This window comes from Mus caroli, unplaced genomic scaffold (genome assembly GCF_978045245.1).
Source record: "Mus caroli unplaced genomic scaffold, Mus_caroli_1 scaffold_4, whole genome shotgun sequence".
Classification (NCBI taxonomy): domain Eukaryota; kingdom Metazoa; phylum Chordata; class Mammalia; order Rodentia; family Muridae; genus Mus; species Mus caroli.
In genome coordinates, this window is record NW_028227259.1 from 125,328,359 (window position 1) to 125,348,698 (window position 20,340).

At 49.4% G+C, this 20,340-nt stretch overlaps 1 protein-coding gene across 2 annotated transcripts in view; it reads right to left on the bottom strand.

Annotated features, from left to right (window-relative positions):
- Positions 1-1,255: 1,255 nt before the first annotated feature.
- The window catches only part of Ptpn11 (protein tyrosine phosphatase non-receptor type 11), a 62,740-nt gene continuing 43,655 nt past the window's right edge, over positions 1,256-20,340 (bottom strand). Inside the window, exons 10-16 of one of the 2 annotated variants that reach the window (XM_021162053.3) lie at positions 19,739-19,870; positions 15,103-15,257; positions 14,167-14,234; positions 13,586-13,737; positions 7,808-7,920; positions 5,408-5,498; positions 1,256-4,867 (exon numbers count right to left, since the gene is read on the bottom strand). In XM_021162053.3, the coding sequence (XP_021017712.1) occupies positions 5,429-5,498; positions 7,808-7,920; positions 13,586-13,737; positions 14,167-14,234; positions 15,103-15,257; positions 19,739-19,870 (690 nt within the window). In that variant the 3' untranslated portion in view covers positions 1,256-4,867; positions 5,408-5,428. Of the gene's footprint in view, positions 4,868-5,407; positions 5,499-7,807; positions 7,921-13,585; positions 13,738-14,166; positions 14,235-15,102; positions 15,269-19,737; positions 19,871-20,340 lie in introns of both variants that reach the window. The other variant, XM_085837101.1, reaches the window with a different exon arrangement.

A 20,340-nucleotide genomic window follows, 5' to 3' on the forward strand; every position in this document is an offset into this window, starting at 1 on the left:
CAAAGTGTGAGAAGTGCCCTCAGTCTCCCTAGCCTTCCACTGGCAGCTCCTAACTTGAGATGGCCTCAAGGTCTCAGCAGCTGCTAGGGTACAAAAGGCTGAGGAAGGTAACTGATTGGGGCTCCATCTATGAAGTTATCCAGAGCCAGCACCCATGCTGGGTGTGGACTCCAGGACCACCCACATTGCCAGTCACCCCTCACCCACACTCTGTAAGGTGCCCAGTACTTCACTGGCCGCCCAGAGTGAACTCTGATGAACTTGTACTCTGGTTTGCCATTGGAACTGAATGAGACAAGGACAAGTACTGCTTGTGTCTCCACTGGGAAGGAGCTGCTCTCACCTGCCTATCTTGGAGGGGCACAACACCAGTAGGCTCTTTCACAGCGACTCTAAAAGGATACCACACTGCCCACCATGTACAGCCCAGGATCTCAGGAGGATGTGAACTAAGGCAAAGGGGCCAGGAGTCCCCTGTACTGAGGTCTCCCGGCTCCTCTTCCTCACCCCATTAGGTCTCAGGCACCTTCAGTAGTAACATCCCATTAACTCCCTTTGACCTGTGGCCTGGGAGGAGTGGGCATGTTTCTCCTGGCTAACAGGCACCATGTTAGGTGGTTTTGGTTATTGTTCACCTGTCTGGCATGGCTCACAGCCTTGCATTTAAAAAGCAATCTGTATTTTCTGGAGAGTCAAATGACTGGGTAGATCGCATCATTTTCATGATATGCCTGGGCTAGACCCTAAGGCCCATGGCATGTTATAGTGTAAGTACCCCAATGCCTTCCCTTCCAACAGAGAACAAACAAGTGCCTACTTGGGTGGTCATGAAGTGATTTCTTCCTGTCCAGAACATGCTGAGGTCGGAGGGTGGTGGCCTAGAGCTGGAGGGCATGGCTCAGCAGTAGAAAGCCTCTGTACTGCTGGGATGGGCTCAGTGATAAAGACAGAACCCTTGCTTTGAACATGACTTGCCCAGGGAACAACAAGGTCCCCAAGAGCAGTGCTGTCCCTTGACATAAACACCTTAACACTGCTCGGCCAACCCTGTGTCCTGGTCATCCCCACAGTTTGGGTCTTTATTTCTTCCCAAGTCCTTCTGGGCAGAGCTCCTGCCTGTCCTTAGAGGCCACTAGCTGCAGTTCTGTGGCTCCCGAGCAGAACCTGGGATGACGGGCCAACTGAGCCACCGTCCCACTTCTTCCCACCACTCCTTCCCCACACACGACAACAGACCAAATGACAAATACTGTAATACAAGAAAATGATTTTATTCTAATTTTTAGTTCCAGACAGCTCACAAATCCACTGCCTCTGACAATACCCAGAGTATATGCAGATACACTCATGGCACAGCTGGGGAGGCAACAACTTGAGGTTTCTCTACACAAACTATTCTGTTAATGTCGCTTAAAAATCCAGACTACACGATATGCATGGGCAGAAAGCCAGCTGAGTGCGTCTCTTGACACTAAAGTGTACTAAACAGCAAACAGCCAACCCTTACATGATTCACACCAAAATGATGACACCCAAAAACACGTTCCTTTTAAAGGACAGGTCTATCAGTAAAATATTATATTTCTTTAATACTCTGCCTGATGGATGCTTCTTATGCTGTGGGAAAGCTAAATGTGAGTCTGGTCATCGGCTTCTTGGATGGGCCTTTCCCACTAGCTTTTATTAATCAGAGTCACAATTAGGTCATAAATAAACAGGTATATTATTAATCCCATGATTGAGGTTTAGGAAGAGGAATTGTGAAAACTACTTGGATGCACAGCCAGGTTCTACAGCACCAACAGGAACTGCTCTCTGCTTCCTGTGCCCTCAACGCCCCACAAGAGCAACAGCTGCTAGTGACTGGGGATGCAGTGAGCTCTACTGGGGAGCTTCCAAGAAGGGGAAAGGGTTCAACAAAGCAGTGGGCTAGCACAGACCCTGAGACAGGCGTCTGACAATGTAGAGCGAGCCCACACTTCTGCCTGTGCTTCCCTCCCGAGTGCATCTGCCTCAGTCCTGTCCCAGAAACAAGGCTTATATTCTTGGACTCCCACCAAAACCCCTAGAAACAACACTGAGCACCTCTGAGCTGCTGACAGCAGCACTTCCTAACCCCGGTCTTCCATTAGAAAGGCACCAGCTGCAATGACAGAGGCAACCTGGGGCCTCAGGAAGGCTGCACACCCATGTGACAAGCATTATGACTCTCAAGTGTAGCTTTCTAGAAACCAATACCATGTGCTAGACAATGCCCCACCCCACCCCCTCCCCGAATAGAAAATCCTATACTTCTGATTTAAAGGCTCAACAGTGAGGGGAGACTCAGGTCACATGCAGCCTGCTCGGTGCTGGCCCTGTGCCTCTGACCTGCTCGTGAGCCACCTGTGCAACTTCCACTCTCGCTGTCTCAAATCCACACCTCCCATACCTCATCTTCCCAGACACCGCACCACACAACACACAGAGTGCCCTCTCCTGAGACCCTGCAACCACCTTCCATAACACTGACAGATCTGGGACACCTAGGGATTCCTGTTGCCCTATTGGAATGACAGCTGGCTGGCTTCTGGGGGGAATCCGAAGGAAAACATTTGCTGTACTGAACACAGGGGGCCAAGGGCAGGTCTCTCTGCTCCAGGATCTCAAGCTGCAAGTAGAAATGTTAGCTTGAGAGATCAGCAGCTCAGCTAACCTCTGTGTGCTGGTGAGAAACTTTGCCTTCCAAGTCCAGAGTCTAGACATTACCACCAACCCAACACAGTTCATTGTGACGATGTGCTATAGAGAGTAGGATCTGGGATCCTGGCTGTGAATGCTGAACTCATCTCATTACAAGCTCTTGGAGAAGACAGCAGTCTCCACATTCCCACCAGGCCATGCTGTGCTCTGAAGCAATTGAATTCAGTTGGAGAAGGGGCCAGGATCGATGCACATGCTCTAAGAAAATGGTGGCCCCTGTGCTCCCCAACTACCTCAGGCTGCCAGGGAGCAGGAGGCCCCAGACAGGGCAGCTGCAGGGCAGGTCCAGTCCTTCCTCACAGAAATGGAAGCAAGAAGAATCAAGTGGAGACTGTGCGGTTGCTTGGTCACGAGCATCACATCTGGAAGCTCTCGCTGAAACGTGCTCTCAAGGATCAAGACTGGGCAGAGGGACATCTCTGGAGAAGGCACTTACGGCAGAACATTAGCAAATCCTGCTGTTTGGTTAGGGCAGACACGGCTGACTGGAACTGATAGGAGGCCTGGCCAGGACTGCCGCTCTTCATACTCAGCCAAGGCCCAGGAAGCATCGCCTTCCCCCACCTGCGGTGCTTCAGGGATGAGCTCCCATGTCCGCACCACCAACCCTACCACACCAGGTCTTCAGGTGGGTGCTGCAGCACACGTGCGGGGCTTGGAAGCTTCCAGAAGGCCTGCTGTACATTTCTCATCCGACACACAGTTTACACCAGCTACTATAAGCAGCCTGGGCTCTTGCTAACTACAGCCACTTGCTTCTATGCCACGGGCTGGGGCTGTCTGACTGGTGGCCCCAGAGCATAGGACTTCACACCTTGGGCTGAGCCTGATTCTCTCACAGCAGCCACGGAAGAAGTCATCATGGTCACTCCAGGCTTGAGTCTGAAGAAGACCTGGCCACTTCTGCCTTTTCACCCTGGGGGACACATAAGGGTCCAGCCACCCTGCTCGTAAGGCTACACAGACACCCAGAAGAGACCAGGAAAACACCTCATTGAAGCAGAAGCCCAGGGCTTTGACCATGTTGCCAACCTCCCAAGTGACCCTCACAGGACAGCGGGGGCTCATGTAACCCAGATCAGATGTGCTGAACTGAAGAATGGGAGTGGGGTGGTCAGGAACAAGTGAGGACCAAAGACCACTCACCCCGGGATCTTACTAACACTCCAGTACAGAGACAACATGGTCACTTTGCCCAGAACAGCTTCTCTGTCCACACCTGCAGCCAAGGAGTCATCTTCAGAAGAAAGACTTCACATGCCAGTTCCCAGGGCCTTTCAGCCATGACTGTCTACCCCCTGACCCTCTCATTCAGTGGCTGAATGACCATTTCACTAAACAAAAGAAGCCACCAAAAGTGAACTGTCCTTGACTGGGTCAATCTGTTTTAAAAGTGCCCTGACATGTGTCTGCAGGGAGCACAAAGACCTCCCAATGTCACTGTGTGGACAGTGAGATGCTAAGAGATGCCTGGGTCTTGAGGGTGCGGTGAACTTGTGCCATAAAAGTGATTCCCCACTCGGTGCTCTCCCGTCCAGTGTGGCACAGCCAGAAGGCCCTCACCAGGTGCAAGTCTACAGCCTGGCCTACTGGTCCCTGGAACTAAACAGTGAGTCTCTGTGATGATGAGTGACCCTAAGCAGCCACCAGCCAGGGCACTGGGAGCCCTGTGCAGAGCAGCAAGATGAACAGTGGGTTACAGACGGCTGGCTTTTGGGGAGGCTGTGCCGGAATCTCCCTAACTCCTTTCTTCTTACAAGGGGCCCATGATTCCCCAAAGAGAGAGAAAGAAAAAAAAAAAAAGTCAGGTCTGTTAAGGTCATAAAAAGAAACAAAATCCTGCCCATAACTAGAATTTGAGTCCCATAATGTAGAAAATACAGAGCACAATTTAGCTGCTTCCACAATTCAAAACCAATTCTATGAAAATCGCATTGTCAAGAACGCAGAGCAGTTTCTCCTTAGCTGAGGAAAGGAGGTGTCAATTAGGCACGTGCTGTTCAAATGGTTCCAAACTTCGCTTCTCAAAAGGCAGTCAAGTCAGTGCCGGCGAGCTTCTGAACGCACAGGTCCTGGAAACTTTCGTCTAGTCTTGACATTTTAGGAAAGGGGTGAAAGTTCACATCTGAGAAAGAAACACGTTACACTTTTAGGGAACACACATCTATACAGCTTCTCTGAGGGGTGCTGGGCACTGAAGCCGGCATGCCACACACACACATGCTGAATAAATGCTCTCGGTTGAGCTACATCATCACTGCCAGAAATGTCAACGTTGCGACGCCATACTGTGTGTTTCTAACTTACCACAGAAGCCAGGGAGGCACACCTCACACCTCACTGAAAATGACTCAATCAAAACTCAGGGGAGCCTGGGACCCCACACCCTCAGAAGCACCCCTGCTGTTGATGCCAAGACATGGACGACACAAGTCCACTACATCCCTGTCAACTGCTGGGCCAGTCCCATGCCCACACAGTTAACTGATCTGACTTAATGCTCCATGAACTGTACACCAAACCCAGGCTGGAGAGGGCCAAGGCAAAGAAAAAGAGGCTGCTCTGCACCACTCAGTCACAGAACATCTTGCTCTGGCATGCACAAATCACCCGTCTGTCTAGACTGCTGTGAATCCGCCCCAAAGAGAGCCATGATATTCAATACCTGTGTTCTGTCGCCGTGGGCTCATCTGAAACTCCTCTGCTGCTGCATGAGGCCCACATTCTCATAGACTCGGGCACTGTCCTCCCTCATTCTGCAGACAGAGAAGAAGGAAGACGCTAACCTGAACTGCCATGTCCAGCTATGCCCAGACCGACCCCCTTCCCACTCTGGAGCTGACTCTCAAAACAGACATCAGACACATGAAGTGGGAAAAGCAGCAGGGGCCTCAAGTCCTATGCCTTTTGGAGTATGAATGGAGGGCAGGCAGCTTGGAGAGCAGGGGAGGAGTTGGGTCATGCACACAGACAGGAATGGTGGCCATTTCCCCAGAAGCATCACAAGTGAGGGCTCCAGTCAACCTCAGAGCCTTGGATGAACTAAAGCATCTGTGGGCCCAGCCTCCTTCTGTAAAGAACAGAATCAGCAGGCAGTGTGGACACGAGGACAGATCCTGAGCAGCCCCAGGGCCAGGATCTGAGGTGTGCATACTACATGGGACAACAAAAAGGGTGTGGCAGAGTTGCTTGCCAGTCACGGGTGAGCTTCATAGGAAGGGTGCTGGCTCCCCATCAAGTTACCACAGCTAACTGTGTAAGACACCAGTGTCTCCAGTCAGCCTGCTGGTGCAGAGGAGAGCAGGAGGGGACAAGGTGACTCAGGAGAGAACACCCCTGCCACATAATTTCATTTCTGTGTTTAACAGAGAGAGAATGTAAACACAGGCCTCTATCTGCTCTCAGAGCTGCGTAGTAGAGCCAATATTAAAGTCAGCGGGGCTTTAAAAGCCCACGGCAGAAGCAAACAAGTGGGATTCCAGGGGAAGGAAAGGTAAATGTTATGGCGGAGAGCAACCTTGGGCTACAGGCAGCACAGCTGCTAGCACGTGACTGGCTAACAAATACTGCCCTGTGTGTTCTACTTTAAACCAGGAGCTGCCAAAGCCCTTCTGGAAAGAACCAATGGGTGATGATGACCCTGCTGGTCAGATGGTCCCTCTGTCAGCTACGCCTTGGGGTTTTCCTTTCCCAGGTACATGAGGGGTAAAGGGGCTACAGTGTGAGACATGTAAGCCTGAGCCCTTGTGGACATCAAGCATTGAGGTGACGGGAGGAGCAGAGTGAGGTCACAGCAGACTTCAATCCTATCCTGGCCAAACAGCCCTGGAAACTGTCAGTTATGTTGCAGGGACCCGGGTCTCCTAGAATGTGAATGTGGTTTCTACTGGAGTCCTACTGCTCCCGGGAGTCTTCAGTGGCAGGCTATAGAGCACCAACTCAGAGAACTGGGGTGTTTCACCCCAACATGGCCGAAGACACTTTGACGTCACAAGTTGTAAGCAGACTGTCTAACAGACACAGAGAATGATGTGGACAGGCATAGCCACACCGCTGGTTACATACTCTACCACCTGAGCCCTCCAAGCTGCTGCTGCACAGGGTTGTTGTCGGTGACAACAGTGAGCACCAGGGATTATTTTCCATTTTTTGTCCTAAGTTCAGTCCTACTTAGAGTCTGACTAATAGGGCCTGGGCCCTTTCTGCTTCTAAGTGGGTCTCTAGTTGAACTCACATGCTGGAAATGTCACACTTTCCTGTCACAGATGTACAAACAGTTAAGATGGCATCATACTGAATGCCTCTGGAACACAATCTTTCCTGAAATCTGAGTGCTTCTATAAGAGGCAATCTCCAAGTTCAAGGTCAGAAATTTTAGTGTGCTCAGAAGGCTCTGGCGGCAGTTTGGGGCAAGCTGTCCTATGGAGCTGAACCAATGTGCTTGAACCACCACTATAGAACAGCCGTTCCTTAAAAACTGTCCTCACCACCACTGGACACCCCCTGCTGGTACTGCTTGGTGGCTCTGCTTGGTGGAAAGAACTTTGAAGCCAGGCGTTGGGGGCACACACCTTTAATCCCAGCACTTGGGAGGCAGAGGCAGGAGGATTTCTGAGTTGTCTACAAAGTGAGTTCCAGGACAGGCTGTCTTGAACCCTGTCTCGAAACCCCCCCCCCAAAAAAAAAGAAAAAAAAAAAAGAGAGAGAGAACTTTGAGCTTTCCCTTCGTGTTTGCTGGCCACACTGTAAGGGACAGCACTTTCCACTGAAATAATGCTCCCTGCAAAAGGAAAATTAGATTTTCCCCAGAGAACCCTACCTAACATGCCCAGGGCCCCACAGGATCCTGGAGAGCTCACCACGTGCCTACTGGTTAGAGGCCCTGCAACCATGAGCCCTAGAGAGTCCCTGCAGCCCACCGCCCCATGCACCATCAGTGGGTAGCAAGCAAGCCTGAGGAGAATACTGCAAGCCTGAGGAGAATACTGCAAGCCTGAGGAGAATACTGCAAGAAACTGCTGTTAAGCTCCTACCAGACCTACGCTGCCGCCACATCACTACTTACTCTGCACAGGGTGGTGTTGGGGTGCAGGGTGGCAGGGGACTCTGATCACCACTTGTCTGGTCCACCAAGGAATACTTAATATTGGTATATTCATGTCCTTTCCTTTTGCTTTTCTGAAAGTTAAGGAAAAAAAAATACAAGTAAGGAGGATTGTGGATATGATTTTTAGAAAAATACAGAAACAAACAAGCTATTTTATCAAAAGAAAAAAAAGATGCTGATGGACAGGCTAGACTCTTTTTTTTTTTTTTTTTTAAGATTTACTTATTTTTATTTATATGAGTACACTGTACCTGTCTTCAGACACACCAGAAGAAGGCATCAGATCCCATTACAGATGGTTGTGAGCCACCATGTGGTTGCTGGGAATTGAACTCAGGACCTCTGGAAGAACAGTCAGTGCTCTTAACTGCTAAGCCATCTCTCCAGCCCACAGGCCAGACTCTTAAGAACACTAACATGCTAACATGGTTAGGAGCTCACGGCACCTGCAGGAGGAGTGTGCTGCAACCACAACCCTCAGAGCCCCCAGAGCTGCAAGGATGCAGGAACTGCTGACTGACACAGGCTAGAGGCACTACTCCTGCTTCAGCACAGAGCTCTATCACTGTGTGCACGGATGGAAGGCACAATAATGTACTTTATGTATTTAGCAGTATTGGCGATGGCACCCAGAGCCCTGCCACAATGTTGAGATGTGCTCAGCCATCTCAACTACAGCACCCTAAGATGAAATGGTAGGGGAAGGAAACCAACAGGAATGTAATCTCACCTCACCATGTATTTGCATGTGTGAGAGATGTATAAAGGCTCACACATGCCACGTGTGTAGAGAGCAGACAGCCCTGCAGAGTCAGCTCTCCATTCGGTGAATATCCATAACAATGCACCTGTACTGCGCATGAGCAGACTTTCCCTATGTTCAAGGCCTTCCTGGGCTACATGAAGACCACAGGAGGAATGAGTAGGTTCTTATACAAGGAACATGAGAATCTACAGGCTTCATGTCTAAGACCAAGTGCCCTGGGATGCTTAGGCATGGGTACACTATGGGAAGAGTCAATGGCCACTGCACACTATCCATGGATACAACAAATCCAATCACAGTGAGGCTCCTGCGTGGCCACTCTCTTCACTCTGACACTTTCCATTCTGGGAGACTGAGCAGCAAGGAGAGGGAGCTGTGCACACCACCATCACAGCACCGGGGAGGAGGGGGCAGGAAGAACTGAATTCTAACCTGCAGTGGCTATTCCTGGTCATCAACTTGACTATATCTGGAATGAACTCCAATCCAGAATTGGAAGGCTCACCAAGCATCCTGACTTCTACAAACTGTGATTAGGGCAAGGGCTGTTGGGGACTGTGGCAGGAGGGAGACACTGACCGCAGTACATATCTTCAGACATAACGTCTTCCACGGGCTCTGGAGGCCTCATGCCCAGCACTGGACTGGACAAGGTAGAACAAACTTGAACTCTACTGAGAGTAGACTCCACCACCTCAGCATGCACTGCAGGGTGCTGGGCACACTAACCAACTAACCATGACAACCACCCCACAGCATTTCCACACACAAAATACACTGTACACTCTCAACACATAGACACAGTATTTTTTTTTTTTTGAGGCAGAGTCTCATTATGTAGCCCTGACTGGCCTGGAACTCACAGAAATCCCCCTGCCTCTGTGTCTCTGCACTATAGGGATTAAAGGCATATGCTACCATGCCCAGCTGGCCTTGATTCTGTAAGTTCCCAGTGAAAAAACCTCACCATCATCTTCTCAAGAGGCAGAGCTAACCTGACTGTCCTAAATCAACTTAGCCCTGAGGTACAGGAGTGGTGCAGAAGGGCCTGGCACAGCACAGCCTGAGTCTCAGCTGCAGGGTGCAACTGACAGCTTCTGGAATGTCCCAAGTATGGAGCAAGAGCAATAGTGTGACATAGAAAATATTCCAGATGAAAGACAGGAAACAAACATGAATGCTATATACACCGTGTGACCCTGACTACAGCAAGACAAACTGGAAAAATCTGAATGTGGAGTGTGGCCTACTTTAGCTTTTTGAGTTGTGTTTATGTCTGTGTGTGCACATGAGGAAGTCACCATGAGGTAGGTGTGTGTGTGTGTGTGTGTGTGTGTGTGTGTGTGTGTGTGTGTGCGTGCGCAAGCTGGATCCCTTGGAGGTGGAGTTACCTGCAGTTTTGAGCCCTCTGCCATCATGTCCTCTATAAAAGCAGTGTGTATCCTTAACCTCTGAACTGTATTTCCAAGACATATGTTTGATTTCTTGTTTGGTTGTGGTTTTATCAAGAAAAGGTCTAACATAGCCCAGGCTAGACTAGAATTCCTAGCCTTCTTGCCTCAAGCTACACAAGTGCTCACACATGCTGGGCAAGCTTGTGTGCAGTACTGGGATGGACCCCAGGAGCCTGGTAAATGCTCACACGCTGGGCTCCAGCCCTGACCTGCAGATTACACAGAGCTTTCAATTTGTTCTCCCAACTTAGTAACTGAATCATGATGATGTAACAGAACATCCTCTTTTAAAAAATATATACCAATGCACTTAGAAGCAAAGAGGTACAGACTCATGTAAGTTATAAACATTCCCTTTTTAAATATTATGTATATTAAATAAAGTTTGAAGAAAAAATAAATGCTTGTGTTCAGAAGTTGGATAAAAGAAATACCACGCACTGCTTTTGTAAATAAAGTACTTACTAATATAAATGGAAAATTAAAAAAAAAAAACAACCCTCTCAACAAAACTGCAGTGGCACAGCTGGGCACTGGTGGTGCACACTTTTTATCCCAGTGCTTGCAGGGCAGAGGCAGGCAGATCTTTGTGAGTTTGAGGCCAGCCTGGTCCACAGAGTAAGTTCCAGGATAGCAAGGGCTACACAGACAAAGAAACTCTGTCTTGAAATAACAAACAAAAAGCCCAGCAGCACAAGAGGCAGTCTTACTAAGTCACTCAGGACTTTCCCTACAGTGCTCTGTCCTGTCCTCTGCTAGCCCCTCTGTGTATCTCTTTCTTGCTGGCGCGTATGTTGTCTGTCTTCCTCTGTTTCACTCCCCCTCTTTTCCCACGGTTCTCCACCCAACTGCCACTTTGTTTTCATTTAGCAATTCTTTTACTCCCAAAGGGCTTAACTCATCCAAAGTTGGAAGATGGCTACATTTTGAACTAATTCATTATCCTAAATGAGTTTTGTCCTGTTGCTTAATTTAAGAATCCGCTGGGCTAGGGCTGGAGCCACAGTGCAGTGGTTAAGGGCACAAGTGCTTCTGCAGATGAGAGCTAAGTTCCTATCAGCAACCCTGGGCAGTGCACATCCTGGTGCAAGGGGTCTGATCCTCCTCCTCCTACACATGGACACAGGCTCACACACATTGAAATTCAATTTAAAAATAAGCAGGGAAACAGGTAGTTGAATGTTTTGTGTGCAGTTGACTCTCTTGTGTGCAGTGGTAGTTTTCTTTTTCACTGTTGCTTTGTTGTTTTTGCAATATCGTCCTATATAGCTCTCACTAACCTGGAACTCAATACACAGCCAAAGATAACCTTGAATTTCTGATCCCATCTTGGTCTCTCAAGTGCTGAGATTCAGGCACATGCCAACACTTCAGGTTTACATGGGGCTCTGTGTATACTAGGCAAGTTCTGAACCAAGTGAGCTACACCCCCAGTCCAAACCATACACGCAGAAATGTATGTTTATTTTTGAGACATAGGCCTCACTATGTAGCTCTGGCTGTCCTAGAGCATACTATGTAAACAAGGCTGACCTTGAATTTACAGATTAGTCCTTTCTCTGGGTGCTGGCCTTAAAGGCTTGTTCCACCACAACCCATCCCTCCTATATACTTTTTTAACACCAAAGTTCCAAATTCCAAAATCTGAGTTAATACAATTGCAAAGTGCTAACACATACTAGTATCAAAATGGATTAGCTGAATGAATGACTGTATGAATGAATGACTGTATGAATGAATGACTGTATGAATGAATGACTGTATGAATGAATGACCGTATGATGAATGAATGACTGTATGTATGAACGAATGAGTGAGAGAGTCAGTGAGTGCAAGCTTGCATCCTCACTTGCTAACATGTAAGTAACTGAAACACATGCTTTGTGTCCCCATCAGTAAACACCCCTGCCCCACAATCAACCAAGTTACTAAATAAGTTTTTCCCCCCAAATTATTTCCTAAATCCAACTTACAGCCTCAGTCTTAACAGTCTCAGTGCCAGGAAGCAATATGAAGGCTCCAAGCACAGTCCCGCAATGGGGAGCAGCCAAAGACCCTCGATTCCAACTCAAATACAAACCCAAACGGAACAGAGGACTTCTCCCAACAAGATGACAGCATCATGTTTCTGACCAAGCTGAGCAACCATGTGCTAGCTCTTTATTCCCTGAGCATCTCTTCTAAACTGAGTGGTTCCAATTAAATGTAAACTGGGAGACATGTATAAAAGAACTTTAGGGCAGCCATCCAGGTTCAGAGGTGGGAGGTGCAGGTCAGTGGTGCAGTGCTAACTTAGTGTGCACGAGGCTCTGGGGTGCAGCTCAGGGGCAGAGTTCTGAGCTGGCGTGCATGAGGCCGTAGGTTTGCTCTTTAACACCACAAAAAAAAAAACAAAAAAAAAACAAAAAAAAAAAACTGCTTACATTGAATTCATATTTAAAAAATTAAAGTTGGGGCTGGGTGGCTTGTGACCTCCTGACACCGCGTCTACTTGAGCACCTAACCTCAGGAAGGGGCCTCCTCTGGCTCTCGGAGGATGGCGTGGTTCTCCTTGCTCTTCCAGGCCAGCATGGCGGTGCACACCTTTAATCACAACATTTGCGAGGCAGAGCAGGTGCAACTCTGAGTTCAAGGCCAGCCTGATCTACAAATTGAGTTTTCAGGTCAGCCAGGGCTACACAGCGAGATGATCACTGTTTTTTTTTTTTAAAGCTACTCATTAAGAGACAGCCTGCTGTGCCGGGCGTGGTGGCGCACGCCTTTAATCCCAGCAGAGGCAGGCGGATTTCTGAGTTCGAGGCCAGCCTGGTCTACAAAGTGAGTGCCAGGACAGCCAGGGCTACACAGAGAAACCCTGTCTCGAAAAACCAAAAAAAAAAAAAAAAGAGACAGCCTGCTACCCTATGACAAGCACCAAGTCCCCTCTCCTGGGCTTTTTGGAAAGCAATAGCAATAAAAAGGACAACCATGGTTGGTGTTTAGACACCACCCATCTGCTGCAGCACAACAGGGTTTGGGAGAGGAATAAGAAGAGCTCCCCAAAAGAACGGCTCTCCTCATCTCCCTCAGCTTGGCGCATCCTAATTAGCTCAGCTTTGTGTCTGTTATGAATAGTCTCACATGGAAAGGCTCCAACTGCACACTCTTCATTATGCATAGCTTATTAAAATTGAAATTCACTGTTTCAATGCAGCCAAATTAGTGGCTCAAACTGCCACGCTCTATTAAAAATAAGGCATTCATTTTACAAGGCAGAATCAGAATAGATCAATCTAGAGCAAAGCTGAAATGGCTGGAAACTGTGGACCCTGAGTTCTAAGCCTAGCATATGAAAGTCACTTCCTCTTTGTAAGGCAGAGCCGACTGCCGCTCAAGACGATAGCACCACACTTCCCTCAACTGGGAGGCAGTGGATGCTGACCACAGCTTACAGGGAGGCCAACTGTTAACATTTTCCAGATGAAGAGAGCACGTCCAGACAGGAGCTGAGCCATGTGTCAGAGCCTCATTCCATACCTGCTCCTCCTCGATCCGGCGCTGCAGTGTCTCTATGTAATGCTGGACAGCCATGTAGATAAACCGGTACTGTGCTTCTGTCTGGACCATCCCTGACCTCTGGGACCGCACCATCTGAATGGTTTTAGGAACGTCGATGTCACAGTCCACACCTGCAAAGCACAGACCCTAAGGCTACAGGAGTACCGCCTTCCACAGCAAGGACAGAGAACTAGTCCTTCCCATCCCACTAGCCATGCGGGTGCAGGGCAGAACTCCTGAGTCAACACTCACAACAATGCCAGGAAATGCCAGGACAAAGTGCTGGGATCAGGAGCCCCTCACTCCCCAAGAATGTCACCCCACACCAGGGCAGGGGATGAGTGGCAGGAGGGACCATGTGACACAGGTGACAAAAGAAACAGTGATGGGACCAAAGTGCTAGGACTGTTTTTTAGCAAAACACATTGAAAGTGAATCTCATCCGTATTTCCATAACTGCTTCTTTCTCCTGTAAATTCTCTCTCGCAGGCTACTTTTCCTGGCACCTCCTGTCACAAACTTGAACAGGAATTGCGGCGGCTTGTCCTCCAATGACCTACCTTTCTCTCGAATGATGTCAATAAGGATATCAATCACAATGAACGTTCCTGTCCGGCCAATCCCAGCACTGTAGGTAGAAGATTAAGAGCAGAGGGATGAAGTGATGGAGTTTCACTCAGAACCAAGCTATCAATGTCAACGGGCTCTCTACTGTGTGTCCACACAATGTGTCTCGGAGAAGCTTCCTATCAGCTCCCCCTGCCCATGCAGAGGGGTTCAGTCCTGGCATGGCCCCCTAGGGTAGCCTTGTTTCCCCATCTGTGGAGTGGAGGGGATCGCCATGAGGTTCACAGTGGTGAGGCACGGGGCCCTGAACAACACGCGGCATCTTTTCTCTACTCCCAAGTTCCACACAACTTTTACTTGAAAACAGTTGGACAAACCATGGCTCTTCTGGGCATACAAACACAGACTCGTGGCTTCCTGTCTTAAAAGCCACAGCAGACACTCAGGGGAAGAAAGGTGTGTTCGTTTCTATCCTAAATAGCCAAAACCTAGCTGCAAAACCTACATTTATGGTGGTTTAAAAACAAAAAAACAAAAAACACTGAACAGTCCAGCGTGGTGGTACAGGCCTGTTACCACAACATTCTGGAGGCAGAGGTAATGGCCAACATAGACTACATAGTGAAATCCTATCTCAAAATAACAACAACAAACAAAGTGATCGACAAGGAATGCTTCCCTCGTTTCTGGATGGGCTCAGCATATGAACGAGACTGTAGAAAACCGAAGCATCCCTCAAGAACCATACACTCTGCTGTGGTGACCCTGGGGCAGCCTCCACAAAGGCCTATGTGGGAAGGACTGCCCTCAGAATGAGCAGTCTGCAGAGTGCTGGGAACAGTGTGTCTGTCACATCCCTACCAAGGACAACTGACTTCCCAGCCCCTAAGTAACAGAAACTATTAAAGGAAAGCAAGCTGGGCAGTCACCTGCAGTGAACCACGACAGGGCCTGCATCCACGATGCTCTCCTGCTTGTGGTGGACCTCCTCCAGGAAGTCCAGCACACCTCCAGGGTCACTAGGCACGCCATGGTCTGGCCAGGTCCGAAAGTGGTACTGCCAGACGGTTCTCTCTGTGTTTCCCTGGAGTAGAGCCAAGAAAAGCCAGAACAGAATTAAATAAACCAAGGGCTGAGGAGCCACAGCGGCCACTGACCTTTCCTGGCACCTTGCAGATGGAAAGCCACTCTCTGGTGCCCAGGAGTGCTTCTTTGACAATCAATGGGTCAGCCTGGAAGGAGCACCTGCCTGTTAGGAGATCCAAGACATGGAGCTAGGCAATTTGTAGCATCTTCTGGCAAAATGTAGCCAAGGCATAGCCCAGAGTCATCAGAGCAGGCCATATTCCCCGACTTCCTCAGTCAGGTAGCACTCAACTTCAGAGCTGCGGAGGCCCCTAAGGACTGCAGCCTGTCTTCCCAACTAGCAGCCTGGCAAACTCTAGCTCCCTCAAGCATCTGCCCTTGCAGCCTCATGCAGGCACCCACGTCCATTACAGCACTGTCACAGCCAGACAACAGGCTTTGTGAATTAGATGGTGAGACTTGGGCTCAAATCCCAAGCAGCCCCTTACTGCAGAGTCAAACCCCCAAATGCATTTGCAAAGACCTGTTCCTCACACAGAGGGTTAAAGCAGCTAAACAAAGGCCCTCCCAGCTATCGGAAGTAATGGTGAGGACTGAGAATATCCTGGCTGTTCTTAGCGACAACAGCAGCAAGGGATCAACAGAGGCACCAGGACCACTTTGACCACAGAAGCTCAAAGCTGGTCCAGAGGAAAGGAAAGGAAAGGAAAGGAAAGGAAAGGAAAGGAAAGGAAAGGAAAGGAAAGGAAAGGAAAGGAAAGGAAGAAGAGAGGGCGGGAAGAACAGAAGCTCAAAGCTGGCCTGGAACAGCCACCAGTGACTTTCCCTCGGAGACAAGCCAGGAAACACTAGGGAAAGGGAGAGGGCGGGGGGAACAACGAAAGAGAGGAAAGGAAGAAGAGAGGGCTGGAAGGGCAAAAGATATGAAGGGGAGAGAAAGGAAAGGCAGGGGTCAGAGGGAGGGAGGGAGGCTTCAATATCCACCAATGCTGGTGAACTTCCTTACATCCAAGGGCGCTTGCTGTGATTAAAAAATCTCCTGTGTGCTACATGCACTTAATCTGCTGATGTCATGGAAAACTAACCTTGTCGTTACTAAGTGATTGAAACCCAGGCAACTTCATGGGTCACAGACAGGCCAGCAAGAGAAACAGAGCATGCACGGCCACACTGCACAGCAGCACCGCTTCTTAGCCAGGGCATCTCTGTACATCAGTGCTGTACAGTAGGTGACTTGTCATAGCAAGGCGGGAGCCAGACGGATCCATGTTAGCCTCTATGCCAGGATAAGAGCGCAAGTGTGCCACCATCTCTCACACCTCCCTCTCAAAATCTCTTGGTACACAAGATGGATCCAGCAAGCCCTGCAGCATTCTCTGTACCCAGAGACAAGCCACACAACACACATTCCTTTCAAAGGAGGGAGGGGGTGTTGAACAAGATGAACAGCTTCTTGCTAGCACCAAAGAAAGAAACTGCCTGTTTGCTACTCAGAAACACTGACAAGCCTGACAGTTCATCATGAGATGTCACAAGAGGGCTGGCAAGGCAGCTCAGCGGGTAAAGACACCTGTCACCAAACCTGACAAGCCCAGAGAACCAACTCCCGAAAGCTGACCACCAGAGATGTGCCAAGAGGAACACACCTCCTGTGGCTTATACACACTATATACACGCCCCTCAGAGAGCACAGGAAACAGAGCCCTTTCTGCTCACCATCAGCCCTAGGCTCTGCTCCTCCTGCCCTCCCATCTCTACAGAGGAAAGCTGTGGTCTAGAACCAGCCTACCCACAATACACTGGGTCACAGCCCTCTGTCCAGCGTCCCTGACAACTGCACTTCCATGGCTCGAAGGCATTTCCACAGGATCCCTGCTGCCCCTCCTGCAGCCTACTCTGCAAGTCTGGAGGCTACAGGGTCATCCTGTGCTCACCCAACCATCACTTCCACTACATGGATCCCAAGCCAGCCTCTGCTATCCCGTTCTCCTATGCTCCCCCAGCCAACGCCCACCGTCTCACTTCACCTCACCGCTCTAGGCAGCATCCGCCAACTGCTCCTGAGCTCTCCCTGCAGCGGGCTCATCCCCTCTGGTTCTGTGGGTCAGAGGGTGAGTGCTCAGTACCGGCTGTGGCTGGTTAAGTGAGTATCAACTTCCTTCCCTGGCCATCTCAGCACACTGCACCCTTTGACTTGGCCCTAACTGCACTCTATAGTGACATATCAGGGCATGTGATTCAATGTAATCTGGACAGTGGAGTGTAACCAAGAGCAAGACAGCACCTGTGTTGTCTGTCCCCAGCAAGCAGCACAGTGCTAAAAACATATGTGCATCGCAACTCTCCTGACACCCGATGGAGATGCCTGCTCAACAGCTCGGCTTGATGCATCCACACAGCAGCTGTGCGTCTGGCTTCTCGCACTGGCCACAACAATGCTGTCCACTCATGGCTCTGAGACACCTTTGGTCTCTTTTTTCCCTCCAATAGCCAAACTGTCCCGACCCCTGCACATGACTTTCCAGGAGCCTGACCCTCACTGCTTCCATTCCATTCCCAACCAAAGGAGTAAGCGCAGCAGGAAAGCCCACTGCTAGAGTCATGCAGAACAGGTCAAAGGCCTAGACCAACACAGAGGCCTCCCAGAACACAGCTTTACATGTGCTGACTGGGCACAAGAATTGAGACAGGGGGCTGGAGAGATGGCTCAGCAGTTAAGAGAACTGACTGTTCTTCCAGAGGACCTGAGTTCAATTCCCAGCAACCACATGGTGGCTCACGACCATCTGTAATGGGATCCGATGCCCCCTTTTGCTGTGTCTGAAGACAGCTACAGTGTACTCATATATATATAATACATAAATAAAACTTAAAAAGATTGATTTAAAAAAAATAATAATTGAGACAAGTTCCAAATGGTGGATAAAGCTCAAAGCTCTTAATACAATATCATCAAACCACATGGCAGAGAGAGAGAACTAAGTCCCACAAATGGTGCTCTAACCTTTGCATACATACAGGCATGCATGCATGCATGCACATGCATACACACACACACACACTATAAATGTAAAAACAAGTAAGTAAACTTTAATATCCAGGAGCCAGGCATGGGGCATGCATGCCTTTAATTCCAGAACATAGACGACAGAAGCAGAGGAATCTTTTTGAGTTTGAGGCTAACCTAGTCTATATTGCAAGTTCCAGGCCAGGCAGATAATCAAAATAAAAATACTCAGATAGTCATGGTAGCACAGAACTTTAATCCCAGCACTAGAGAGGCAGATGCAGGAAGAGATCTGTGAATTTGAGCCCAGCCTGTCTCTGTAGCCAGTTCCAGGTCAGTCAGGGATTCATAGTGAAACCCTGTCCCATAATAGTAGTAGTAGTAGTAGTAGTAGTAGCAGCAGCAGCAGCAGCAGCAGCAGCAGCAGCAGCAGTAGTAGTAATCTTATTTATAATACGAGTAAGAATGTTATAAATAATAATTAATTTATTAATTTCTAAGGCTATTTCCAACAAGACCTAACCAAGAGTATTTCTGCAATACCCTCCTGAAATTCTCCTGCCCAGTCAGAATCCCATTTTCCTGCAGTCAGACTATCAGGATGTGGCTCAGACAACACCTGTGCCCAGAAGGTTATGGAGAGGCCCAACCTCACGCCAGCTGGAGAAGCCACACTCAGGTCACCTCAGCCTGAAGCACAGCTATCTAAGTGTAGGGCTTCTCAGCATACCTGACTTTAATCCATGAGGATAAAAGTGGATTTCTTCATCTAGGAATCCCCAAAGAAATCAAACAAGGCCCTTGTAAACACACAACAACATGACTCCGAGCCAGCCACTCCAGGACTAAGCTGAGCCACAGGCCATGGAGAAGAGCTCCAGCACTAACCTTGCTCACAGACTTGCTCACAGCCTGGGATGGTAGCTGCTCCCCTACCTGGAGCCTGTTTTTCTGCCTGCATGCAGAGCCCCTCTGGCTGGCAACTCAGAAAGTGTCACCTCTCAGAGGCCCTACCTACCTACCCTGTCTCATGTCACAAGAGTTGAAGGCTGCCAGGCAGTGGTGGCACACTCCTTTAATCCCAGCACTCGGGAGGCAGAGGCAGGCGGATTTCTGAGTTGGAGGCCAGCCTGGTCTACAGAGTGAGTTCCAGGACAGCCAGGACTACACAGAGAAACCCTGTCTCGAAAAACCAAAAAGCAAGCAAACAAACAAACAAACAAACGAGTTGAGGGCCAGGAAGCTGCACCCTTACCCCCATCTCTCCACACTCTGTGAGGGCAGGACCTATGCCTACCTTGCTCACAAGGGAAGATAGTGGCAAACTGGGCCCAACAGCTATGAGACACCCCACGTGGCGCTCAACCAGTGAGTGACAGGACATAGGACAAAGGTTGAATGCGAGCAGAGTACAAAAGTGACTGCGAACCATGGACAGCTATACAGTGTCTAGAATACGACAATATACTTACTTGTCCGACCTTGGAGAGTTTGAGCTCTCGTAAAGTGTAGTCATGGGCGGCACTTTCTTTGACGTTCCTAACACGCATGACCCCGTATTCTTTGAGTGCATACTCATCAGGCCAGTACTTGACACATTTGCTCTGGAAGGAACCACAAGGAGCCTGTTAATTAATGTCCCAAGCCCTAGTGAAAGTCCAGACCTGCAATGACCAATCATCCCAGGCCTGCTGGTGACAGCAGCAGGAGGCTCCTCCTGGGACAGGAGCCTGCCTCCATCCTCTAGAATGCCAACAAGAGAACAATGCAAATGAGCAAGGCAGGTCACAGGGGGGAGGGTAGGAGGTGTCACAGGTTGGCCTGATGCCCACCCCATGCCCCACCCACTAGCTGCCAGAGCAGAGTCAACACCTGCTTATTCAGCTCTGAGGATGAAACCGGCAGAGTGGGAGGGACTGTCCCCAGGCAAGCAGAACTTGTAATTCCAGCATTCTACCAGTTGTTCTGAGAGGACGGGCAGATGGCTGACACTGTCTTATCATGTGTGCCCGGATTTCTCTGACCCAAGTGTGAACAGCTCACTCAGAGGGGCAGCCAGGGTTCTGAGCCAGCT